General features: G+C 53.1%; 1 protein-coding gene and 1 long non-coding RNA gene across 2 annotated transcripts; one reads left to right on the top strand and one right to left on the bottom strand.

Moving 5' to 3' along the window:
* Positions 1-297: 297 nt before the first annotated feature.
* On the bottom strand, positions 298-4,963 carry LOC120229064. Its single transcript, XR_005527655.1, has 6 exons — positions 4,881-4,963; positions 2,799-3,477; positions 2,247-2,356; positions 1,972-2,138; positions 1,768-1,885; positions 298-319 (listed from the first exon to the last, which is right to left on the bottom strand). It is a non-coding gene; the product is annotated as an uncharacterized LOC120229064 (long non-coding RNA).
* IGFBP4 (insulin like growth factor binding protein 4) lies at positions 3,192-16,124 on the top strand. The gene is made up of 5 exons (XM_039227812.1): positions 3,192-3,278; positions 3,419-4,306; positions 11,701-11,858; positions 12,829-12,963; positions 14,911-16,124. The coding sequence occupies exons 2-5, from the start codon at positions 3,958-3,960 to the stop codon at positions 15,043-15,045; spliced, it is 777 nt and encodes a 258-aa protein (XP_039083743.1). The 5' UTR covers positions 3,192-3,278; positions 3,419-3,957; the 3' UTR covers positions 15,046-16,124.
* The last annotated feature ends 10,314 nt before the right edge of the window (positions 16,125-26,438 follow it).

The raw sequence follows: 26,438 nt of genomic DNA, 5'->3' as shown, positions 1-26,438 counted from the left end.
GTAAGTTACATATCTTTCAGTGCTTTAGTTTCCCTTCCCTATCTTAAAAAGGGATAAATGATAACTCCTACTTCATGAGATTGTTGTGAAGTACATGAGTGAAGCACTTAGAACCACATGGCTCGTGTTCATTAGGTATCAGCTTTCATTATTATGTGTATTTTTAAAAAGTTTTAAAAATTTATTACTTATTTTTGAGCAAGACAGTGTGAGCAGGGGAGGGGGAGAGAGAAGAGAATCTTCCTCAGCTGATCTACTGTCAGCGCAGAGCCCGACACGGGGCTTGAAATCATAAAACTGCGAGGTCATGACTTGAGAGCTGAAATCAAGAGTCAGATGATTAATCAACTGAGCCACCCAGGCACCCCTATTATGTGTTAATTTTTTTTTTTTTTTTTTTTTTGGAGAGAGAGTGCAGCAGAGAATGCATGCGAGCAGGGGAGGGGCAGAAAAAGAGGGAGAGAGACACTTGCACAAGCCACTCTGCTCATTGGTTTTCTCCACCTGGTTGCTGCCCCCTTGAGGACTGAGCACCACCTGGAAGCCCCAGGGGCATAAACTTGGCCTTCCCTGCTATCTTTACCAGCCAGCCCAGGGCTCTACATAGACCTCTATGGGGCACCTGGCTGGCTCAGTCAGAAGAGCATGCGACTCTTGATCTCAGGGTTGTGAGTTCCAGCCCCACACTGAATTACTAAAAGAAAACAAACTTTAAAAAAAAAGAGAGAAAAGAAAAACAACCTCTGCCTCCCCCTCAGCATCCTTGTCTGTCCCTAAGCTTCTGGACACCCGGGGCACCAGGAAGATGCTTCTGACAGGAGCCTGAGAAAAATCCCCACTCCCTGCCCACTTCTTCCGACCCATACCCTTCCTGCCTTGTTGCTTAGAGTCTCATTAGCTCCCTTATTGGTTTAGTATCAAACCTCTATTGGGTTCAGGCTGGGCGTCTTAGAGAATTGATAGTCCTGCCCTCAGGGAGACCCCAATCTCATGGGCTTGCTCTAGAGAGCATTTTATCTGATGGAATAGGCAAAATATACATAATATGGGGCACCTGGGTGGCTCGGTTGGTTAAACATCTGATTCTTGATTTCCCCTCAGCTTGTGATCTCAGGGTCATTGAGACCTGAGTCTCTGAGCATGAAGCCTACTTAAGATTCTCTCTCTCCCTCCCCATCCTTTCTTTCTTATCACAAGCCCTATTTTCCAGGTAAGGACAGTGAAGCTCAGAGTGATTTTTTTCAGGTTCCCTAGTAAGTCCAGCAACAAAGCCGGGATCAGCATCCAGGGCGGCCTGATGCTAACACCTGTGCTCCTTCCTCTGGCATGGAAGATGTTTGGCTCAAGAATCACCTTCTCCATGAAGTCTTTCCATGTGCCCTGGATATAGAACTGACCACTTGTGCATCTGGGTCCCCACAGCGCCCCATATGGATGTCTCCCAGGGCACCTGTATGCTTCTTAGACTCATTTTATTTGTATGCCTGTCTCCCCTCACTAGGCAGTGAGCCACTTGAGGGCAGGGAGTGGCCTCAGCCAGTTCTGTGTCCTCAAATGCAGCACAGAGCCTATGCATAGTGTCCAGTACATACGTGTTGCATGAATGGTGGGGAGGTGCTTCAATGATCTACTTATGTCTATTTTCCTACTTCTTTGGAATTATCTCAGTCAGTAATGTTTGGGGGTGGGGGTGGTGAACACCAGTGGATGGATAGGGGTCTGGGTTCCTGTCTCACCTGGAAACCTTTCTGGATTTCCCACACTCACCTGCACTCATGGTTCACTCCCAGGTACTTCTCTTGGCTTCAATCCAGCCTCTCCTGCACTCCTTCCTCCATGTCCCAGCACCGTAAGCTCTCTCAGGCTTGCTGTCTAGGGGGCAAGTCTGGCATTGGGGTCAGAACCACTCTCTCAGGTCCCATTTTATTCCTACAAGTGCTTCAAGAGGCAGGCTAGGTGGAGATGACGTACCTCCATTTTATAGTTAGGGACATTCTAGCTCCAAGGGGGGGTGTCCAAGTTCATGCAATATGTTGGTGGCTCAGTGACGATGAAGGGGGATAGGGCCGGGGGAAGTTTCCTGAATCAGGGGCCGCTGGGCTTCACCCAGGGACGCAAGAAGCCTCGCCCTGTTTGCCCTTATCCAAGACAGAAAAGACCCCAGTTTGTCTGTGAAATAGCAGGGAGAGAATCCCAGATTCTTGTCTCCCCAGCCTCCCCCGCCACCCCGTCAGAACTCTCCAGACCTCCTGCAGTCTTGATAGTTGCCAGTAGGTGCCGTCAGTTTGCAACTTTTGGGCTCTGTCTCTACAAGTTCAGCTTCCAGCCCCTGTCTTCCTCCTGTCACCTGGACACTCTACACTTGGAGAAAGTGGGAGAGGGTCTGCTTGGGAGACTGAAAGATCGCCGTCCTGGGAGTCCGGAAGGCGGTCTCTGATCTGATCTGCACTTTGGCTTGGCTGCCTTAGAGCTTTCTAGGCCAAGCCCCCCTGCCCACCCCCCAAAATCCACAGTGGGTCACCAAATATGTCCTGACAGGCACCCTTACCGTGCAGCCAGCTCCAGGACAGCAGAAGGCTTTGTGGGGGAGGATGGATGAGTACCTGGGGGAACTGGGGACCAGGGCAAGAACCCAGGAGACGGGCCCTTGCTTAAATGTTACTGTAGGGTCCCTCCCAATCCTAGCAGGACTTAGGCAAGGGTGGGGAAAACAGGCACCAGCAGGCTCATAGAGGGCCTAGTCAGCCCCAGACACTAGCCCAAATAGCAGCGCTGGCTGAATTAGGAAAAGACCCTACCTGGAAATGCTTGACTGCCATCTGCTGGAAAACGGTCATAACAGCTACACAAATGTACAAGGGGCTAGGAGAGAAATGGTGCCCCCTGGAGTTGTGCGATGCACGATTTGCACAAGGAGAGTGGCATTCTCCCTGGTCAGTATTCCTCCTGGGAGGGAGTTGGGCAGAAGAAGCAAGCATCCGGGAGGGAAGAAGAGGCTTGGCACCTCCTTCCCTAGGAGTTCTGTTGATTCAGTTCTCAGGAAGGCAGAGTGGACCAGGACCCAGAGGAGCCCTGGGGAGATGGGGTGGGGAGGGAAGTTGGAAGGGCAAGTGGGAAGAAAGCCTACTAACTTCTTAGGGCCATCAGGCTCTTCTGGGTCGCTCGTTGGGTACTTGGCTGCCCTTTTCCCACTTCACTCGACTTGGTCTCCAGTGGTTGGGACTGGAAGCTCTAGGGTGGGGTGGAAGGGGCTCGGCCCCGCGGAGCCGGGAGACCAGGTTAGGAGGTCGCGTTCTCAGTGTTGGGGTGGGGTGGGGGGACTGCAGCCGCCTTGGCGGGGTAGGGGAAGAATCCTCCAAGGCGAATGGGGCCAGAGAGCAGCCCCTTTGCGGCTCCTCTTCTTTCTCTCCCCTCCCAGGCTCCGGTTCAGAAGCACTCTCGGCGCCTGCCACGGCTTCCAAACTGCGCCGCTTCCTTCTGCGGCAGAAAAGGACTTTCAGATGTTGTAGCGGCGGCGGCGGCGGCAGCGACTCAGGACAGCGCCCCCTCCCCCTAACGGCCGCCTCTCCCTCTTCCCCCCGGCGCCCCCGCTCCCCCACCTCTGGGAAGGCGCTGGGGGTGTGGCCAGGGGCCGGTATAAAGTCCCGGGGAGCCGGTCCCGGGCAGCCGCTCAGCCCCCTGCCCCCCCACCCCCGCCCCGCCGCCCCGCCGCCCGCCGCCTGGGCCGGGCCGAGGATGCGGCGCAGCGCCTCGGCGGCCAGGCTCGCTCCCCTCCAGCCCGCTTGCTAACTTCCCGGGCTCCGTCCCTATCCGTCCGCGGGGCCGCCCCGTCTCCCCGAGCCCTCCGGGTCGGTCCTCCAGGCGCGCCGGGCGCTGTCGCCGCGTGTCCCTGCGGCCAGTCTGCGCGCGCGTTCTTCCCTCCCACGCCCCGCGCCCGCGCCCCGTCCTAGCCCGGTCATGCTGCCCCTCTGCCTCGTGGCCGCGCTGCTGCTGGCCGCCGGGCCCGGGCCAAGCCTGGGCGACGAAGCCATCCACTGCCCGCCCTGCTCCGAGGAGAAGCTGGCGCGCTGCCGCCCCCCCGTGGGCTGCGAGGAGCTGGTGCGGGAGCCGGGCTGCGGCTGTTGCGCCACTTGCGCCCTGGGCAAGGGGATGCCCTGCGGGGTGTATACCCCCCGCTGCGGCTCGGGCCTGCGCTGCTACCCGCCCCGGGGGGTGGAGAAGCCCCTGCACACGCTGATGCACGGGCAAGGCGTGTGCATGGAGCTGGCGGAGATCGAGGCCATCCAGGAAAGCCTCCAGCCCTCTGGTAAGGTGCCGCTGCCCTTGCATGCCCTCCCTGGTATGCTTCCCTCCTAGAAGCCGCGTCCCCGTTTGGGCTGGCCTGGAAAGCCCTTGAAAATCTCCAGTGAGTTAAGGAGAAGGCAGGTACCTCGCAGGGCTGGGCCGGCACAGGACAGGCTCACCTAAGGAAAACTGCCATTGAGTCCCTAGCAGCCTGTTGCCACCAGCAAGGAAGACTGTATCCCAGCCCTTCATCCCAAACCTCGTCAAGGGTGCCTATTTGGGAAGAGAGGTCTCCGTGGCAGTCCCGGCTGCTGGGGTAAGAGTGGAACATTATGTGACTTGGTCCAGCCAGCAGCCTGCAAGTGACCGGCCTAGGGCCGCATAACTAGAGGAAGGGTTGGGCGATGGTGGTGGCTTTCTGTTCCTGATCCAGGGACTTCCCTCATCCTGGCCACAGGTGAAACCCCAGGGGTCTAAGAAGTCAGGGCGTGGCCTTTTGACATTGAGATGGGGTGGAGCGGGACATCCAAATAAGAGGGGCTTTGGTGGTGAGGGACATCGGAGCTGCCCCTCCCCAACGCCCCTGGGCAGCTCACCTTGCTGTTTGAGAGGTATTGGGAAGACAGAGGTCTCTGCCAGGCCTGGGCACCTCATCCTGCCCTGGTACACAGGCACCCCGTTCCTCTCTCCTGGCAGGTGTCTTCTGAGGCGGCAGAGGAGAAGCAAGTCTTGGCTCCCAGCCCAGAGCTGTAGAAACCTAACGGGTGTGGGATAGGGAGTAGAGAGGAGGGAGAGCGAGGGAGGGGGGCGGGAAGGAGGAGCGGGAGAGAGGGAGAGGGAGAGGGAGAGAGGTTTAGAGGGCCCTTTGCCCTAAACTCTTTCCTACACTTTCTCTTTTTCCTTTTCTCAGTGAGACTCTCTCAGTGTCTCCTTATAATCGTTCTCTGTCTTTCCTTCTTTCTTATTCTTTTGTTATTTCCTGCTCCGTCTCTGTCTCTAGTTTCACGACCAACATTCCCGAGTTCTCCTTTCCTCAATGACTTCCGCCTGTTATCAGTTTCTCTTTCTCGATCTTGTTCCCTTTCTGCTTTTGTTGTCCTGCTTCTCTTTCTCCTCAGCCCCTTTCTGTTGTTTTCTCTCCGTGTCTCGGTCACTGTTTTTCTTTGTTCCTGCCTGTCTCTGTTACTTTTGGAATCTCTCTCTCTGCCTTTCTGTATCTCCGCCTCTGTTTCTTGTTCCCTCTCTGACTCTGATTTGCTCTCCCTCTGCCTCTGTCTGTCTCTTTTCCTGGTGCTTGAAGCTTCCATTGTTGCAGTCCGGATGCTGGGACTCCGGCCCCAAGCTTCCTGCCCTGGGTCCCAGACCGCTCCACTTCCTCAATCCTCTGCAGCTTGTTAGCGGAGGAAAGCAGGATGCAGGGAAAACAGGAAGGAGGTGGACCCCAGGGGTCTGGGCCTCGGGCCTCTCTGCCCTTCCTGTCCCTAGGCAGTGAGAGATGGGTCAGCAGAAAATATACTAGGAGAAATGCCAGCCTGGCACCCGGCACATCTGGGAAACGGGGGGTGGGGGGGGGGGGGGGGTGTCCTGAGGGAGTAAGGCACTGATCCTGGGGCACAGATGCCCATGCCAGTGGGAGAGGAGGGGTACTCGTACCAGACCAGATTGGGAGTGAGGGCTGAGCTCCTGGGCTCTCTGAGTATAATGGGATCTCTTTCCCTTCCTAGATCCATCCTCCACCAGCCAGTGGGTATGTATCTGGCACCAGATTAGGATGGCTGGTAGCCTTCTCCTCTCTCACTGACTTGAACACGGGACAGAAGAGCCCTCAGAGGGTCTTGAGCACCCCTTCCTCCCTGGCTAGGTAGGGGCACCCCATCCTGTAGTGGAGGAAAATCTAATCCTATAGGGATAGGGGCTTTGAGGGAAATGGTATGAAGTTTGTGATTATCCTGTGGACGTCATGCAAATTGGCCTTTACATCCCCTTGGGATTACAGGGCCCAGGTCTCTAATGCCCGCCCTGCCCTCCTTGCCTGTCCTTCACCCGTGCAGGGGACACAGAGATCTGGAGAGGGAAAGGGCAACCTGGAGGATCCTGTGGAAACTAGGTACCTACTTGGCAAGCTATGCTCCTGCCTCCTAATCATCACAGGACCCCCTGCACCGTGTGAGAGGCGCCCCCTAGCGTTGTGCAACAGCTCTGCAGGGGCTCTGGTGAGACAAGATGGCCAGAGCTTGGGACTTATCCCCACTATTCTCTCTAGCCTTCCACTGTCAATAGGCCACTGTCCCTCCTAGGTCCCAAGGCTTGGGCCTTCTTGTCTTGGGAATCGTTTGGCAGAGGGCATCAGGCTCCTCTTTTTTCCTTTTCCTCTTGGGGCTAAGCTTCAGTGGGTGACGGGGGGAGGGCAGCCACTTGGCATCCCCCTTGCCTCGGCCTGCTGTGCCCAGCTGCCTACTATTTGCCCTAGGAACGGGTCTCCTCTTTCCATTTTAGGCTGCTACCCCCCTAAGCTTCCCCCATAGCCCTCCTGTCCCAGCTTTCCAAGCCAGAAGAGGTTGTGGATTAACACTGCTCAGGCCCCCAGAGGTGGGGGTGGGGTGGGACGTGTGCGTCAGAGGTCCACAATTCTGCACCAGTGTACTGACCCTTGACTCATGGAATCTGGGGGAGTGGACAGGGGGAAGATCAGTGTTTGGACTGGGGAGCTCCTAAACTGTGCTCTTGGGTCCCTCTGGGACAGAGTTAGGGAACAGACAGACTGGGTTAATTTTTAGTCAACGCAGCAAATATTGTCCCCTTTACTTCAATACTGGGAATCCAGTCATGTCATGGGAACAGGGCCTTCCCAGAAATTCTGTGCCTTGGGGGAGGTGGGAGGAGGAGCATGGCTGCTTAACATTTTTTCTTTAGTATTGGCAAAGCTGGAATTATTGGTGCCTCGGGTATCAGGAGTCTTTCCATTTAAAGACATAGAAGCTGCAGGGATAAGTCTGTCCTCCTTTGCCCCCACCCAGTCTACTGCATTTCCTCATCTGTAAAATGGAGGTGACCCAGGACCTGCCTGACAGGCTTGGGGTGTCTGGCATGGACTAAGAGCTCAGTCGATTGGAGCCGTGCTGAGGGTGGTAATGAAGAAGGGGCCGAGAGGATTTCAGCTGAAGCTTAGCTGCTTTTCTGATTCTGGGGCTTTGGGGGACAGTAGGGCAAGTGAGCAAAGTAGGGGGGCATTCAGAGGAGTTGAGAGGGGTGGGGGGGAACTTTGGTGCTTTTTGTTGCTGTGAACATGGGAAAGACGGGCCGGCTTTCCTTTAGTCTTAGGCTGGCAGCGTGGCACAGCAGTGAGGGGGATGCCCTGAGAGCCAGACTTCGAAGAAAGGGCTGGGTACTTGGCAGGGGTGATTCTGGCTTCTCTAGCCAGAGCCCAGGGGGAAGGAAAGGGCCTTTCTTGCAGGGTAGATGAGTGATCCTCCAAACTGTGACTGACACACCCGTGTGGGGTGGCTGGGCCCACCCACCTCACGGCCTCACTCTGGGTGTCTCGAAGGGGATGCGGCTGGAATTGAGGACGAATCATGGGGATGAAACCAGGCTGCCAGAAAGTGGAAATCCTGTAGCTTTGACCATGAACTTTTCAGCCAGTGGTGCCAAAGCCGTGAAGTCTTTTCCCTCTCTGGGCTCCTTCCCCTTGGTTGCTAGAGCAAAGACCAAGGTTTCCCCTGTGGCTGCGTGTTGTTGGCTTAGTTCCTAGCAGGGGCTGGGGGAGAGGACCTGGCCTACTTTGGAAGTCTTACCTCCTAAATAAGCCTTTTGGGGGTCAGGAGGTCAGATCTTTCAGGGGGGTAGGTCTGACTCTGGCTCCTGTGCAGAGGGGATCCCATAGTGATTGGGGTTTTACCAGAAGGCTCCACCTGGGTGAGCAGTTACCAAGTGGCTGGAATTCCTGAGTAAGCAGAGAAGCAGCAAGTATTTAGCCAGTTTTGGAGATGGGAAGGTTAACATTTTCAGAGACCCCAGGCTATGACCCTCACCCTCCCAAAACTAGGGAGGGGTGGATCCTGGGGTCGATCCTCAGTCTGCCTGTTCGGCAAGCCTGGGCAGGGAAAAGTTACAGATTAAGTGGAAAGTCAACAAGCTATGGTACAGTCAGTGTGTTCTGCTCTGGGTCTGTGTCTGCCCTGGGCAGGGTCAGAGTGCCCGAGTGCATGTGGGTGTGCACGTGTGGACCAATGTGTGCTGGGACACGTGATTGTTTGATGTGCTTGTGGTTCTTAAGTCCAGACCTGCCTGTGTCTGAGTGGGCAGATATGGACATACTGTGTGTCCCTGTGAGATTAAGGAAGGAGCTACTCTCCCTATCTGGTGTGTTCTCTGAGCTTAGACACAAGCTAGGGACAGACCCGGATCAGATCCGGCAGAGCAGCTGGAGGTTGGCATGGTTGGTGTTAACGAAGGATTGATCTCTGTGGAGTGCCCTTTTGGTGGGGTGAAGGAGTCTGGCCTCAGGCGAGAGGGGTCCAAGTATGACACTGAGGAATCTTTGGACTCAAGTCTGTGTGTTTTGGAGGCTTGGAGGCCTCTTCAGTTCTTCAAAATAAGAAAAAAAGAAACTTGCCTAACAAAAAAAAGTGGGGACACCAAGGCAGGGGAGGCCAGGCACGCTGCCCGCTTAGCTTCCTCCAGATAATCCCCTCAGGGTGACATGGGGCCCTACCCACACAAGAGCATACACTACGCGCCCCCAGCCTTGCCCTATAGCCCCCCAGCTCCAGGTTTCAGTGAGCAGGCCCAGTAGACCTCCATTATGATACCTCTTAAGGGAAGGGATGAACATTCCATATATCCATTAACAATCCCCCAAGTGTTAGTCATTTGTGAACTTCAACTCGTAGAGACTCAACACTGGACCGCCTAGTTGCAGTTAAATTTCCATTCCAGATCTCAATTTGTTCTTGAGGACTTTATCATTCTGACATGCCACACTTCCAGGATGGGAGGCTCTCTACTTTCATTTGTTAGAGCACTCTTCCTTACGTCTCGAATCTAAGAACATTCTGTCTGCTTACCAAGAGGAATAAGTGTCACTATGCAAAGTAGTGCTTCCCTTTATAGTCATGAAAACAAAGCAAACACAAAGGAAAGACACAAAATTCTTTTTCCGGTTCCAAGGGTGCCCCTTGGGTTAGTGTCATGGGCTGTGGCAGTTGAGTCCTTGTGATCCCTTCCAGCCTTTCCCGGGGAAAATGGTGCGCTTTTGTTCATGTCTTAGCTTAGCCTCTGTTGTTCCAAGATTTGGCTCTAATTTATTTTCTTTCCTTTTTCTATTCTTTTCTGTTCTGTTCTCTTCTTTCCTTTCCTTTTTAGAAAACGTTTATTCACTTATTTTGAGAGAGAGAGAAAGAGAGCAAGCATGAGTGGGGGAGGGGCAGAGAGACACAAGGAAAGAGAGAATCCCAGGCTCTGTGATGCCAGCACAGAGCCCAGCATGGGGCTCGATCCTACGAACCATGAGATCATGACTTGAGCCAAAATCAAGAGTTGATACTCAAATGACTGAGCCACCCAGGCACTTCTGGCTCTAATTCTTTTAGATCTTCCATTTCTTCTTTCTCTCCATTACCCACTTCCAGACTACACCCCTGAAACACTGTGGCCCCATCCAAAAGTCTTGTGATTTTGTTCAAGGTAGATGCAGGGGCAAGGGTCATGGGCCAGCCTGGACTGGAAAGTTCCCTTGGGAGAGTCTTTAGGGACGAGCCTGGACCCTGGATTTTTCCTCTGGTTCTGACTGAGGGTTTAGGGTCCATCTACTCACGGCCCCCTTGACAATCCTGGTCTTCTGAAATTTACCCACGTCTTTTGCTACCTGCATCACTGGGAAATCATGCTATAGTGTTTTCCCCTTGGCTGACCGTTAAGAACTTGATGCTGTCTCTGAGACTGGAGTCTGTTCCGGACTGTCCTTCTTGGGACGTTAAATATGCAGAAGGATAGATTATATCTATCTGCTCTATTCCTCCCCTTTGATTCTTCTTTCTAAACCAGCCCTCCACCCGTGACAAAAGCTTCTTCCCATCCTTGGTGACTCAATTTTATAAATAACCTTTGGTATGGAATCTTGACAAAGACTTTCTGAGAGTCTAGATTCCTTGTTTCCTGGTTTCCCTTTATCTACCGACTCCCCCCCACCCCCCGCCCCCGCCCCAGAACTAGGAGAACAAAAAGAGAACTAACCTCCCAACTAACTTTGGCTAGGCGGAAAAATACCATTTGACCCAGAGGCAGCTCTGGGACTGGTGCCACGCATGGAGGAACCTGCTAACTCCTCAGGAAAAAAAAAATCCTGACACAAACCAGATGTAACCTTCTGTCTGGCTGCCAACATGTGGAATGCTGGCATGGGGCTTTGCACTCAGGCCGGCAGCGAGCTGCCAAGCGCAAGCATTTCAGAGGTGCCTCCGAGCTGCAGAGAGGTCTTACAACCCCTTTCTCCAGTTCAGCCCTGTGTTCCAGTTTTGGCCGGCTGCAGTTGGAGGGGTGCTTACCATTCTGGGACTTCTCTGGCTCGGGTTATTCTTGAGTTCAGGTAGAGTCTTCAGGAGATCCCAGGGAGAGTGTGTGGGCCCAGCCTCACCACCCCCTATCTCCAGACTCCCCAGTGCCCTGGCTCTGGGCAATGGACGTGGACTTTGGTTGGGGTCTGAAGTCCGAGGATGGGAGAAGTCGGGGTGGGGGACTGAAATGATGTGCCAGGGTGTTTTTGGTCCTGCGGCCACACAGTGCGTTGACACACACACGCATGTGGGCGCACACTTTCTCATGGGGGCAAGTGTACACACCTGCTCCTGCTTCTTTTCTTCCGTCCAGCCAATGGGGAGAGCCTTTGGGGCCAGAGTTCTCATCACTCATGGAAACTCTGACTTTGGCCATTTGGAAGAGGGGTGGCCCAGCCAACAGATCTGGGGATCCCCTGGCTGGCTCAGCCAGATGCTGAAAAGAGCAGGAAAGGAGACAGGAAGAGAGAGCAGAGGGAGAGGGGGATGGTAGGAGGAGCCGAATGGAGCGGGGTACGGGATCCAGAGGGGAGGCCCCTGCCTGCCTTAGACCTCCCTGCAGGGCCCAGGGGACCCTCCTGCTGTCTGCGCAGCTGCAGCTGGTGACTCATCTGAGGGCTGGACTGGGTGGGGTGAGAGACAAGTCAAGGACTTTAAAAGGAATATTCCCTCCTGAGGAAATCCAGAAGAGTGAGGAGGATACAGGGGTGTTGCTTTCATCTCCCCCTTGCCTCACGGCCCCCTACCCTTTTTCAGAGCCAGGCCGGAGAATCCCCTAGAAGAAAGCAGGTGGGGGTCTGGGTTGGTGTTCTGCCCTGTCCTTTCCCAGTGCTGACCTCTCTCCATCTTGGCTTGACTGCAGACAAGGATGAGGGCGACCACCCGAACAACAGCTTCAGTCCTTGCAGCGCGCATGACCGCAGGTGCCTGCAGAAGCACTTAGCCAAAATTCGAGACCGCAGCACCAGCGGGGGCAAGATGAAAGTCATCGGGGTGCCCCGGGAGGAAGCGCGGCCCGTGGTGAGGACCTCAGCCCTACAGACGCGCATGTGCACAGGCACACACAGCCGCCGCCACCACCAACCACCACCACCACTGGATCTGGGCTATGTTCATTCAGAAACAGTCTTTGGGTGCCTACTGTGTGCAAGATGCACCTAGTATATGTCATCAGGACCCCGAGAATCCTCATGCCTTTCCTTGAAATGCCTTTCCTGGTTATATACATTGATGCAGTTGAAGTAATTTTTTTAATGTGTTTTTTTTTTTTTAATTTTTGAGAGAGAGATAGAGACAGCGTGAGCAAGCAAGGGTCAGAGAGAGAAGGAGTCATAGAATCCGAAGACAGGCTCCAGACTCTGAACTAGCTGTCAGCACAGAGCCCGACGTGGGGCTCGAACCCACGAACCTGAGATCATGACCTGAGCAAAAGTCGGACGCTTAACCGACTGAGCCACCCAGGCACCCCGCAGTTGAAGTAATTTTTAAATACTGAAATACTTCGGTACTACTTTGTAAATAGCGGTTGCCCCTGGCCTCTTGGGTGTTTCTTAGTCCTTCTTTTGGATTCTCCACCCACCTTTTCAGTAACCAGAGGGTTAATGCTGTCCACAGCAGGGGGCCTGCAGACCTTGCTCTAGGGTCTGGTTAATGTCCTTTCTGAGGTCTTACAAGTTGTTAATGGTATGATGTCAGCTATCCCTCCTGTTTAGAAATCACCTTCCTCCCAGCTCTCCATAGATTTCCACAACCCCTTTCCCCACAAGGTCCCTTCCATCCACAGCCCTCCTGTTTAGAAGCTCTTTGGCTCAAGATCCTCTCTTCAGCGTCTTTCTGCTCTGCCCACCGGTGTCCCCTGAACCCAGTAGGCTCTGTCCAGCCTCTGGGCCCTGGGCCTCCTTTCAGGGCCTTCAGTCGTGACCTGACCTCCAGCCTGGGTCTTCCTGCCTCTCTCCCTTCTGCTAAGCTGTTTCATCTTCCCTTCCTCCAGCCCCAAGGCTCCTGCCAGAGCGAGCTGCACCGGGCCCTGGAGCGGCTGGCCGCCTCACAGAGCCGCACCCATGAGGACCTCTACATCATCCCCATCCCCAACTGCGACCGAAATGGCAACTTCCACCCCAAGCAGGTGGGTCTTCCTCACTGCTGGCTCGTCGTGGCCTGAGCTCCTGGAGCATTCCTGGTCTCTCCACAGGAGAGCCTGGTCCAGGATGGAGATCTCGGGGAGGTGGGGGGAGACCTCCCAACCCCAACCTAACCCCTTGGGGCCTCCCCCAGCCTCCTGAGCCTAAGCTTATTTTGCCCACCACACTCATTTTGGAGATGAGGAAACCGAGGCCCAAAGTCACAGAGTGAGTTAATGGCAGACCAGCTCTCCTGCTTCCCCATCCAGGGCTATTTCTATCACCTCTGGATTCACCATTTAGCCCTCCTGCCAACGTCTGTCTCCCAACACTCTCTCATCCCCCCTACTCCATCCTCTGAGTAGTTCTCCTTCGTCATAGGTTTCGTCAGGGAATGGAGGGGTTCAGTCATGAAGAGTTAAGGAGGCAAATCAGTCTGCCCCTTCCCCTAAGCTGACCCCAAACCACCTGGGGTACAGCCAGACCTGACAGCTGGGGATGGGAGCTTTGGACAGGAGAGAAAACAAGAATGCAGAAACCTCCATACTGCCTCATGCCCTTGAAACATGGGTTCCTCTGATAAGCCCTCAGGAGACTAGGATGTTCAGCAAGGTTGGCCTGCCTCAGCCCCATCTCTGACCCATGAGAGGAGGGCTTACTTGGGAGGGTAGCATATCTGGGCAGAGCACTGGGGTGCCTTGTGCTGGGTGTAGCCTGAAGAATCCTGGCTGGGGTCTTCTCTAGCTCTGTGGGCATAAACATATGCATCCCCTCACTCCGTGCTCTGTAGACAAATCCACAAAGCGGGGTGCTACTCATCTAGTAGAGGCCTCGATAGGAGGAGAAGGGCTGCCTCCAGGTCTGCAAATCCCAGGATGGCACCAGGAGGTTATGGGGTGGTGTGCAACGAGTGGAGGAGCAGAAAGGGCTCCCGAAACCAGTACCAAACTGTCTGCAAGCTTTATCCCAATACCAATTTTATCTGTGTCCCAATTTTTAAAAACTCTTTTCCTTAATTAAAAAAAAATGAATAGAATTTATTTTCTAGAGCACTTTTAGGTTTGTAGAAAAATCGAGCAAGAAGTACAGCATTCTCATCTACCCTCCCCACCCCCAGTTTTCCCTGTTAACATCTTGCATTAGTGTGGTACATATGTTATCACAGACTGAGGAACTAATATTGACACATTATTATTATTATTTTGATGTTTATTTATTTTGAGAGAGTGTGTGTGCGAGTGGGGGAGGGGCAGAGAGATGGAGAGAATCTCAAGCTGAATCCCGAGCTCTGCACTGACAGCATGGAGTCTGATGCTGGGCTCGATCCCATGGACAGCGAGATCACAACCCGAGCCGAAATCAAGAATTGGATGCTTACCCGACCTAGCCACCCAGGCACCCCCATTATTATTATTATTATTTAAAGTTTATTTATTTATTTTGAGAGGGGGGAGGGGCAGAAAGAGAGGGAGAGAGAGAATCTGAAGCAGACCGTGAGAGGCAGGGCTTGATGCAAGGCTCGAACTCACAACCATGAGACCATGACCTAAGCCGAAATCAAGAGTTGGACGCTCAACTGACTGAGGCACCCGGGAGTCCCTAGTACATTATTAACTAAAGTCCCTAGTTTACATTAGGGCTCATTCTTTGTGTTGTTCAGTTCTATGTGTTTTCTTTACCCAATGTTTATCCCACCGATAGTCGGACACTTGAGCCCTTTATCTCTAGACCAGTGCTGACCTCTGAGACAAACTTCACTTTGGCCAAGTCCTGTCTACTTGACCTTTCCTTCTTGGCCAAGATCTCTTTACCCCATGAGCTCAGAGAGTCCATGGTCATGTAAGAGTCTCTGCCCTTGGAGGCCATCTTGGATCAACTATCTGACTTGAGGGCTGGGGTGGGAGTGGGGCAGGCTGCCTTGGAACTGACTTCTCACACCCCTGTCTTGACAGTGTCACCCGGCCTTAGATGGGCAGCGCGGCAAGTGCTGGTGTGTGGACCGGAAGACAGGAGTGAAGCTTCCAGGGGGTCTGGAGCCGAAAGGGGAGCTGGACTGCCACCAGTTGGCTGACAGCTTCCGCGAGTGAACCCTGCCAGGAGGCAGGGGGCTCAGCACCCCCTGCCACCCCATCCCCTAGAGGCTGCAGAGCTGACCTGGAGCCAGGGTCTGAGTCCTGGCTCTGTCTCTGGCCCAGAAAATTCCCTTTCTGTGTGTATGTGTGTGTGTATGGGTGTGCCCTTGGGGTGAGCCAAAGCCTAGGGGTGTCCTCTCTGGGCTTAGATAGCCTGAGAGGTCTGAGAATGGCAATGGGGAGCCCTGGTGTGTTTCCAAATTGATCCTGGACTCATTCATTCATTCATTCATTCAGCCACTCATCTAAAAACATTTATTGATGACATACTACATGCCAGCTCTAGTTTTTAGCCCTGGGGGCTCTTTTTCTGACTTTCTCTGATTTGGGCATGTGGGGCTACTTCCCCTAAGCTGAGCACAAGCTTGTGGGGGAAGAGGAGTCTCATTTCTGGAATCAGAGGAGGGAGGTAGACATGTACCTTGGCCATTGTACCTTGTACCATTGTCCCTCCCCTCAGTCTAGTCAGAGGGTGGAGGTTGTAGGGAAGGTGAGCGTTGGCAGATGATTCAATGGTCAGGAGTCTCAGACCCACTCCCAAAGCTCAAGCCTGCTAGGCTGCCCTTCCTCTTTTCCTTGGTTCCCTCCAGCAAGAAGGACCTAGAGATAAACCCAACTTTGGGTCTGGTGTGCCATCTACTTGGTTGCCTGGCAGCTCAGACCCTGCTTTGGAGGAGAGAAGAGGGTCAGGAGAAGACATGCGGGACAGAGGGCTGGGGAGGTGGGGCCCATCTCTGAACAGTCAGGGTGGGAGGAAAGAATGTACAATCGAACTGCATGTGCCTGATGGAGAAGAGACACATATGCTGAGGGGAGAAGGACTTCCCCGGGGGTCCTGCTTCGTCCCTGGTTTTCGTCACAGCCACAGAGTCACCAGGATGACTCTATCCTTCTAGTGGCTCACCGCCTGTGGCTTTGCCTCCTTCCCTATACCTCCCTACCCTCTAGGCATTTCTGGCTTGACTGGATGCAAGGAGACTAAGGGACCTATCAGTTGACCATGATGTCTTGTCTTTTTTTTTTTTTTTAACAAAACAGAACAAAACAACAACAAAAAAAATCTAGACAATTGTGTTTGGTTGATTTATTTATAATTAGAGACAGAGGTGTGCCAGAGGTGGGAAGGGGGGGTCATCATGTAGTCCCCAGACTTATCACATGGTAAGAGAACTGCAAAGAGTCAGCCAGCTCATCCTCTTCCTCTCTGCAGCCTCTTCTTAGGGCGGGGGTGGGGGCGGGGGTGGTGAGGGTGTTCCCTAGAATCACGCTGTCTGTGTTCAGACTCCTGGTGAGGAAAAAATGGCTTCTGAAGGAAGATAAGCAGAGATAGTCCTGTTGGACCAGAGCTATTTCTGGGATCCCCTGGTGTGTGAAGTTGGGGTATTTCCTAGGGCATCGGTCAGACTGGATTTGCGTCTGGATTTGATGCATTCATGTAGTGGAAGAGGCACTTCCCTGAAGTTGGGGAGGGGGGTATAAATCTCCAACACATTCCACAGCTCTGACTGCCTAGATTCCTTAATGGGGTGGTTGTGTTGAGATTTAATTCTGTGACGTTGGGAGTGGGGGCATCTTTGATCTTGCTGTCCTGAGCTCACCAGGCTGTGGGCTCTTGGTGCCAGACCCAGATTTTGTGCCCATGTGGTATGACTGGATTTCTGGTCATGTCCCAATGTCCCTCTCCACCATTTCTGTGCTCTGTGTGTGTGTACACTGATCTGGGTGGGGGCCCCTTCTCCAGGTCATGGGCAGCCTGAAGACCCTGTGCACCAAGTCTGCAGCACTCTGGGGGAGCTCCCTCTTGATGGGGTGTCTTCTGGTCTCCTAGCCCCTTCCCAGTTCCAGAAGTGCTCCCAGGCCTTTTGATTTCACTGGTCCTTGATGAGGTAGCCCCTGTGCTGTCCACATCTTGAACCTGGGACTGCAATCTTCCTCTCTGTAGCTCTGCCCTGGTGGCAGCATCTTGCAGCTATCTGGTCTTCCGGAGGCACCACAGGACACTGCCAGCAGTAGTAGATAACAAAGTGACTTTGGTCCCCTGATCACCCTTCATGGAACCCCCTACTTCTGAGGTTGAGGCCAAGGCATGTTGGAGTAGCATGTCAGCCTTTACTGACATGCAGACAATTATGTTTTAGGTGCTTAAACCAAATAAATGTAGGAATAATACCTCTTTCCCTAAAGCATCTTTGTAAATTCCCTTTTTCTTCTCCAGCCCCCTTTTTCAATGCTACACCCTGGTACCCTTGGCAGTGGGTACTAAAAGGTCTTTTTCTTCTTTTTAAATATCCATTCTTTTTTTAAAAACATTTTCATTTTTTGAGAGACAGAGAGAGACAGAGCATGTGAGCAAGGAAGGGGCAGAGAGGGAGACAGAATTAGAAGCAGGCTCCAGGCTCTGAGCTGTCAGCACAGAGCCTGACGCGGGGCTCGAACCAACGAACGGTGAGATCATGACCTGAGCCAAAGTCAGACACTCAACTCAAGCCACCCAAGTGCCTCTAAGAGGTCCTTTTCTGAAAAAAGCTGGATCTTCCTGGAAAGTAGCTGCATATATGGCCTGGGATATGCCTCTGTGATATCTGCATATTTGTGGCGTGTGTGTTTGTGTGTGTGTGTGTGACTGTACGAGTGCATACAAGTGCACACATGCATGTGAATATACCAAAATAATACCTTTGAATATACAAAGTAAGATGTGAGTATATGGGCTTTTACAGGGCATCTGGGTGTGTGAAGAGGACGTGCTAATTTGAGGGGCATGTCTATGTGGGTTGTGAGTCTGAGTGTGCATGTGTGTGATGTGAGGAGGGAGTGACTAGAGAAATTCACAGAGTGTGTTGCTACTTCCCTCCCGGCTGTGAATGAGTGGCCTTCACTTATTAGGCATCCCTGCTGCAGGATGTCCCCACTGCAGCTCTAGCACCGAAGAATAGAGGATGTACACCTTGAGAGAGGGAATTCCACATCCCACAGAAACATTGTCACTCGCCCACACCTGGTGCTTGCTTCCATGATCTGAGAACCGGGTCCTAGATGTCCGAAAGAAGGAAATAAAGGCAGTTTTGTGTCAATGTGGACACCTTCTACCACTGCTGGGCTAGGGGGAGTAAACTGCCCTGGGCACAGTGGGGAGAACCAGGCTCCAGAGAGGAATTGCTGGTCTAGTTTACACCTAGCACCCTGCCCCCCCTCCCCCAGCCATGGCCTCCAAATACCCTTTAATCGTCACTCTAGTGGCCACAGGGCACAGCATTAATCGTCACTCTAGTGGCCACAGGGCACAGCATCTCTGGCAGAGGTGGAAGGGAGGAGGTGGCAAGGACTAAACTCTTGTGTCCTGGTGGCACTTACCCAGATAAACTCCTTGAGTGCTTTGGCCTGCCCCCAAGAAATGTTACACCTCTCCACTGTGGCTTGGAGCATGGGGACGGGAGGCACCCCACCTTAGCCCACTGGTGCCCATCTACATACATGAGGCATTTGGTTTCCATTTCCCAGCTTGTTAGTGGCGATCAAGCCCTGTCTGTTGCTGAGGGTTGGGGGCTGGGTTTTCCACCAGCAAGCGGGGGCGGGGAGAAGAGAGAAGAAAGGGGAGACTTGGACTGACTCCAGGATTGGATTCGGGGAAGGGGCATCTCTGGAGAGATGGCTAAGCTTCCTGGCCCCTCCTCCTATGAAGGCCCCTGGGTTCCAGGCCCTGCAAACTCCTTCCAGGAAAAGGCTGCTCATCCCAACCTCTCTGCCCTCCGGGCCAAATTGGGCTATACCAAGCTGCTCCAGGAATGTTATGAGGCACGCAGGACTTGGGGTGCCTGCTTGGACCCCCTTCCTGGGGGGGGCGGATATGGCTGTGTGGTAAATGACCCTAGACATTCCCAGCCAGAGAAACTCCCCCTGCATTCCAGACCCCTGTGGCAATGTCACCTCTGACCTAGAAGGAGAAGGCAAGATGATGTGGTTGGATGGAGCTCAGAGGCAGGCTGGCAGCTGGGATGCTGGGTCAGTTGTGGGTTGGGTCGTGGGGTTGTCATAGGGAAGAGGGGAGAAGAGGGGAGGTTTGTGAGTCAGGGGAGAGGGTCAATGTGGGAGGAAGCATATTCATGGGGGAGGAGGGAGTTAATGGGAACAATAAGTGGAGGAGAGACAATGAAGCAGAACTTCGGGCACACCCACGGGGGAGCAGACACCACTTCAGCCAGCCAAGGGTCTAATTAGATCCTCACTGTCAGAGTGATCTGTCCCCTCTCTGTCTGAGGCCCCAGGCGCTGGGGAGAGTTAGGGTCAAGGAGTAGAAGTGGGGTGCCGAGGATAATTAGAAACATTCTCTACTGAGTGAGCAGGCGCCACCAGGACCACTTCTCCCCTCACCGCCCTCCTCTCTTCCCCAGGTCCCCCACCCCCTTCCCCAGGACCTGGACATTTCCAGCCAGACTAGGGGAGGGGCTGGTGGAGCCTGGGAGTAGAAACCCAGTGGGATTGGCTTCCCAGGCCCTTACACAGTCTCTAAAGTGCAAACAACATATTTTCGCCATGCAATGGTATTTAATTACACATAAAAACAGAGCCATTAAACTGAAATTAAACCCTTGTTGGAATCACTTAATTCAGGGCATGACAAATTGCTTTCAGTGGAGGCGGCAGTGAAGTCCCCCAGGGAGAGATGGAGATTAGCGGCTTCCATGGCTGGCTGGGTCCTCTCGTTCTCTTTAAAGCCTGGCTCTCTTGCCAGCTCTAAATTCTGAAATTGGGATCAACGTTCTTCCTAAAGACCACCCAAGCCAAGGGAAGCCTCTAGGTTTGTTTAGGATGATAGAAACGGAGGTTTGGGGAATCACAGAATCGCGGTCCAGCCCAGTTTTAGACAACACTTGTCCATTTTATTGACAGGGAAGTTGACCCAAGCGCCAAAGTCATCCAGAATCAGGATTAGAACCCTGGCAACAAGCCATGACCAGGAAGGCTGCTTGTTTTTAAGGCTTGTATCCTTTCACCCTGGTCTGGAGACAGGAGTTGGGACTGAGCAGGTGAGGGCTCCACCAAGGCAGCTAGAAATCTTGCTGGGGAGGGTAGATTTCTCCCTCTGGACTGGGCTCCCACTTGATCCAGGTCTGGAGATGGCAGGGAAAGCCAAAATGGTGGCCCCGGTTGCTTACCCCCTGGGCGAGGTTGGGCAGGTGGGACTTTCTTCTCCTATGAGCCATAGTTTTCCCATCTGTTGAAGGGGGATGGCAATTCCTATTAAGACTGCGAGTGGGATGCTTTGAACAGGGCTTGGGGCCGAGTTCAGTAAGTGGATCTATTAGACTTCCTTCTCAGGACCTCTGCTTGCCCATTTGTGATAAGATCCGGTTGGGACCTGGTGGTTTCTAGGACCTTCGCTTGCTTTCACTCTCTCTGTTTGCAGGCCTTTCTTCTTCTTCCAGGACCCTCTTTCCTTAGGTTTGTCTCTCTCCTCTGTGGTCTGTTCTTCTAACATGGACAGAGGTCTCGGGTCTATACTACTGTTCCCTAAGTTTTCCCTGCCTCACCTAATCTTCCAGGGGCTGTGTGAGGCCCACTTGGGAGGTGAAAGGAGATCAAATGGGGAAGGGGCTGCACTCTGGAGGGGGGCTGGGGGGCGGGCGGACTGTGTGCACTGCCTCCCTCCCCCATGCGCTTCTATGATCTGGGAACCTGCTCTCCTGATTGAAACCAGATGGGTCTGCTGCTGGCTGGAAGCATCTCAGAAGTCCATTCTCTCAGTACACCCTGGCCCCCCGCCTCCCAGAACGAGGGTGGGGAAAGTGGGGATGTGGGGGCTTCTTTTTTTGGGGCTGGGAGAGAGAGTCCTTTCCCCTTTCCCTACTCTACCCACTAGTGGCCTGCAGACTTTTCTATTAGCTCAGGAAGGGGGGCAGTGGGGCGCTGGTTGGCTGAGGACAAGTCCTTCACTGAGGCTGGGTGGGCAGCAGCCCCCTCCCCACCCTCTGACAGCCTCCTCTGTGAACAGCACCCCTCCCCCACCTCTGCAGTGAAGTTCAGCTGGAGGCTGTCAAATAGGGGCTATGTCTGTACCCTGTCTCCTGCAGTGGCCCCAAGGTCATTCCCCTTCCCCTTGGCCTCCTAGGCCTTGGTAGACAGAGAGGTTCCTGTGTTGGGGGTTGGGGTGGAAGAGCTGGGGCCCAGGGTTCCCGTCATTGCAGGCCTGGCAGCTACCGGGCCACAGATGGCTTCCCCGCCAGCCTGGCGGCCAGCACAAATGCTTTACAGCTGTACCTCTATCAGCTTGCCCCGAAGAGTCTAGAGACAGAGGCAGGAAGCTGGGGGACCCAGAGGGGCACACACGGATTGCTGGGGAGGGTCTGGGACAGGCCAAGAAAGCTGCCCAGCAGACCCAGGTTGCCGAGAAAGTGAGAATGGCAATGGAAACCGGGACCTTGAAACTGCAGAAAAAGCTTCCTTACAGGCAGGGGTTGGAATGGGGGCTTCCTGGGGAAGGATCGTGTTTGGGGGGGTGGGGCGCTGCCAGAGATCAGGGGCCCTGCCTCCCTCCTGGGTCCTGGTCCCTGAGCAGAGCCTGAGCTTCTAAATTGGAACAGCAGGGAGGGAAGCCCAATCTTGTCCCCACCCAGGGGAAATTGGACCAGACTGCTCAGGAAATAAATTCAATTTTCCAGCATCATGGAAGGTTAGTCGGACAATAGAGGTTTTTTCCCCCAAAAAACATAAGAAAAAAATGTCCAGTTGCCTTTGGCTGAGCTGTTGCCCAACTTCGTTTCTCAGCCTCAGTTCAAGGCTTCCCATTCAATGTGACATGTGACTGCTCAGTGACCCTGGCCTGATCGCTGGCCCTATGAGGGGTCAGGCCAGGCCATCCCGGAACTTGACCACCCCCACCTCCAAAATCCCTGGGCGGGTCCCGCCCCATGCAATGAGGGAGAGGCTGTGGTAAAAACAAAAACCTTCCCCAAAAGAGATTTTCGAATTTAGGGGTGGGTGAGTCCTAAATCCCAGGCGGTAGGCCCAGAGGGGTTTATATTGAAATGTAAACTGAGACCTGAAAAGTTTTGAAAAGCTTTCTTTTTTGGGGAGAAGGGTGGGGAAGGTTGCCTTTAAAATGCAAAAATATTTTTGTAAACCCCTGCGTGGGGATGTTCTTGGGGCTCTAATGAGGGGAGCAGGCCCACAGGCTGGGGAAGGGCCAGCCTCCATTTGCATGCTCTCTGCAGATGGTGGCCTTGTAGAGGACTCTGCATCCTGGTAGAGGAAGGGAGGGTCAGCACAGTCCAAAGCAGAGGGCAGGTCTGGAGTGGAGGGAGCGCAGAGGCGGCCCCCAGGCAGATCCCAAAGTTCTAGGCTAGGGGACAATGGTGGGGGAGACCACCCAGGAAGCTTTGGGGAGAGTCCCGGAGGGAATAGCTCAGCTGGAGAGGAGTGTGTGTGTGTGGGGGGGGGAGGTAGAGGGTGGCTGTAGCCTGGTGGCAGAGAGAGGTCACTATCAAGACCAGGGCTGGGAGCAGCCTTTAAGATCTTCTCTAGCTCACCCATTACACAGGTGGGAAACCGAGGCCTAGTGGGTCTGTGACTTGCTTGCTGAAGGCATAAATGAGCTGGTGGTGGCGAAGTGGGTTAGAACTCAGGGCAGTATTCTATTTGCACCATCTCTCAGTGAGCCCAAGTGGGTGTTTGAGCATCTACCCTTTTTCCATAGGAGAGGGTTCTTCAGGTACCAGAAAGGGGAAGCTAAGTAAGGCTATAGTTGGGGAAGAAGGAAGGAGGTCCTGAAGGAAGATTGTGGGATTCTGGGTGGGAGATTATAGGGGGAGATGTGCCACTTTCCAGGCAGAAAGAGGGGAAGTGACTTTGTCAACATCCAGTGGCCTGGGTCTAGAGAACAAATCCCTGATGGGAGAGGAGGGGTTTGGCGGAGATGCTAGAACTCGGAGGGCACACTACCGTATCCTGGTGTATGTATGTGGAGGCAGGGGACTGGACTTAATGACCTCGGGTTCAGTAAGCTCCAAATGTCGTCATTATTATCATCGTCACCGTGGGTTTGGATCCAGATTGCTTGGGTTCAAATCTCGCTCCGCTATTTATTATGGTTGGACGCTAGGAAATTGACTTAATCTTCTAATCCATGAGTCTATATGTATCAAACAAGGGCAAGTAATGGTACTTATGTAGTATTGTTGTCAAGATTAAATGAACTCACATATGGCAAAGCTTCTAGCAAATACTGCAGGCATGATGTGTGCCAGGCACTGTTTTAGGTGCTGGGGGTTTAGCCTGTCTCACGGAGCTCCTGCTCCAGCAGTATGGTACTTGGAATATATTGAACGCTCAGTGACAGACCAATACGAGTCCCACCCTTCTCATAATGCACCTTTGTACGTTCACGTTCAGTGTGTCCTTAGGCCTCCCACAACCTTAATTTTGTGAAGTGGGTATTATAGCTGTGGAAACCAAGGTTCAGTTCCCAGAGAAGTGACTTGTCCTAAATCATGAAGCTTGTCAGTGGCAAAGGGGACCACCACTCAGCTCTGCCTGACCACCTGGGCTTCTAGTTCTTGATGCAGAAGAGGGAAGTATGTGTGTGTGATGAGTGGGATGAGCTAGGCAAGGATATGTCCCATCTCAGTGCACACAGCATGTCCCATCTCATGCTGTGTAGGAGAGAACATCTCTCCTGGGGCACATACAGACCTCTTCTCCATTCCCTGCCTGACCCTGGTGTGCCTAATCGTGCACTATTCCCCTAAGAGCTCAGCACATTTGTGACTGAGTGAGTGATCAGGTGAGTGGCATGCCCCCTTCCTCTCCCCCTCTTCTCATTCTCTGGTTCCCTCCTCCTGGCTTGCCTTCCCTGGCCCCCAGGCCTGCTGCCAGCCAAGCTGCACTTGACCACCTTGCCTTGACAAGACTCGATTGCAGGGAGGTAAAGGCTGAGATACCTTCCAGGAAGCAGAGACTTACCAAACAAGCCCTTGGCTGCCTCTAAGGGTGAGGGTCAGGAGGATGAGAGCCCCTGCCGGGCTAGCACAGGGGGACTGTAAGAGTGGGGAGCACAGCTGGGGCAAGATTAAATTGCGTCCCTCCAAATTCACAAGCCCTAACCCCAGTGTGATTGTATCTGGAGATACTATTTTTAGGAGTCAGTTAAGGTTAACTGAGACCATAAGGATGGGGTCTCCATCTGATAGACTTGGTGGCCTTATTAAGAAGAGGAAAGAGGGGTGCCTGGGGTAGATCAGACGGTTAAGCACCCGACTCTTGATTTTGGCCCAGGTCATGATCTTACGGTACGTGGGACTGAGCCCTGAGTCAGGCTCTGGGCTGACAGCATGGAGCTTGCTTGGGAATTCTCTCTCTCTCAAAATAAATAAATAAACTTAAAAAAAAAAAAGAATAAATGATTTCTTGAGTTCTCTCTCTAGGAACATACACTGAAGAAAGGCCACCGAAGGTGGCTGTCTGCAAGCCAGGGAGAGAGCTCTCACCAGACCCAACCATGCTGGCATTTTAGGCTCCAGAACAGTGACAAAATAAGTGTCTGTTGTTTAGGCCACCCGCTGTTGTGTTATGGCCGCCAGAGGAGACCCACACCAGTGGGACCGGGATGCCTTGGTCTTTGGTCTTTCCCATGTGGCCCTTCCATGTCAGAGGAACCAAGGACCCAGGGCTAGATCAAGTTGGTTCCTGCCCTAGCCTGTCTCCTTAGGCTCTTATTCCTTTCCTGGCCTAGAGTCCAAGTTCTGACAACTTCCTCTTCCGATCACATTTCTCCCCAGCCCAGCCCTCAGGTCCAGTCTCCTGGCCCCCTCGCCATATTTCTAAAGCACAAATCTGGTCACTTATTCCTTGGCTGAAAAGCCTCTGATGTCTCCCCAGTGTCTGTTAGATGAAGTCCAAGCAGGTTTCCATGTATGATTGCGCATTGTACAACCTGCACAACTGTATATGGTGGTCCCGAGCCCAACCTCATTCAGTCATTCATTCACTCATTCATTCACTTAACAAGTATTGATGCCTTAGACATTCTCAGCCTAGCACCCAAGGCTCTTGATAATCTGGCTCCCGACTCTTTGCTTCTCCTCACACTTACTCCCTTGGGTACCATGTACTTCAGCCACAGTGAATATGGTATCATCTCATACCTGTGTGTTCCGCACACAGATTCATCCATCTGCTTATCTGAGAATGCTGAGGCAGTAGAATGGGCACAAATAGAGAATCCTACTTCCTGCCATTGCCCTTGAATATGGGCAAGTTAACCCTCTGAGCCTCAGTAAAACGGGATTGAACATAACACAGTGTGCCTCACATTGTACTTAGCACATAAGAGCCTCCCAATAAAAGCTGGTTTCTCTCCCCTGCTTTGCATGCTAAACTCCTATTCACCCTTGAAAACCCAACCTGAATGTTACCTCCTTGGTAACATCGTCCTCATTCCCTCCAAATGGATAAGGTTTACCTTCTCTGTTTCTACTCTTCCTGTCAGCCCTGATTGGCACTTAGGAACCTCTGTTAGAACATTGTCACACTGGTCTGTGTGCCTGGCTCCCAGGAACAAAGCCTCTAGCAAGAAAACCATTGTTGCACAAAGCAAGCCACCAATCTCCGGGTTGTGAGCCCTTCACCTCCTAGCCCTGTTGTGGTTTCAAGCCCTCAGCCTATTGGATGGCTCGAGAGTTAAGGAAGGGAAGGAGGCTGAGGATGAAAGAGCAGAGGTGAGCAGACATGAGTGTAGGGGTGAGGGTGCTTCAGGCTTCTGGGGAGGTCACTCTGTGGCCAGAGAGGAGGCAGGGTTTGGAGAGGGTGGGAATCTGAGTCTTGAAAAATGGTTGGCAATGCAGGTGGCTGCCCCTCTCCCTTCCTGTCGACTCTAGCAGTGCTTCGCTATGGGTCCAGCCACCTGGGACAAAGAGGTGAGGAAACTCAACGGGACAAGAATGAGGGGCATCCGGGTGGCTCAGTTGGTTAAATGTCCGACTCATGATTTCAGCTCAGGTCATGATCTCAAGGTTCATGAGATCGAGCCCCATGTCTGGCTCTGTATTGACAATGCAGAGCCTGCTTGGGATTCTCTCTTTCCCTCTCTCTGTCCCTTCTCCATAAAAATAAACAAATAAACATTAAAAAAGTAAATGGGACAAGAGTGAGAGTTTTTTCTGTAAAGAGGGAGAGGATGGGTTTGAGGGCAGGTGGGTCAAGAAAGAATGAGGTGAGGAAGGAAAGGAAGAACCTGGGGTGGGAGATGGAGGGAGGGGTGGATGGATGGTATATATGTACAGAGAGCAGGATACAGAGGGATGGAAAATTGGGAGGGGTGACATTAGAAGGTATTGGTGAGGGAAGCTTCAGAT

The sequence above is a fragment of the Hyaena hyaena genome, unplaced genomic scaffold (genome assembly GCF_003009895.1).
Source record: "Hyaena hyaena isolate Hyena2069 unplaced genomic scaffold, ASM300989v1 scaffold_29, whole genome shotgun sequence".
In the NCBI taxonomy this organism is placed as follows: Eukaryota; Metazoa; Chordata; class Mammalia; order Carnivora; family Hyaenidae; genus Hyaena; species Hyaena hyaena.
This window is presented reverse-complemented; position numbering and strand designations above follow the sequence as displayed.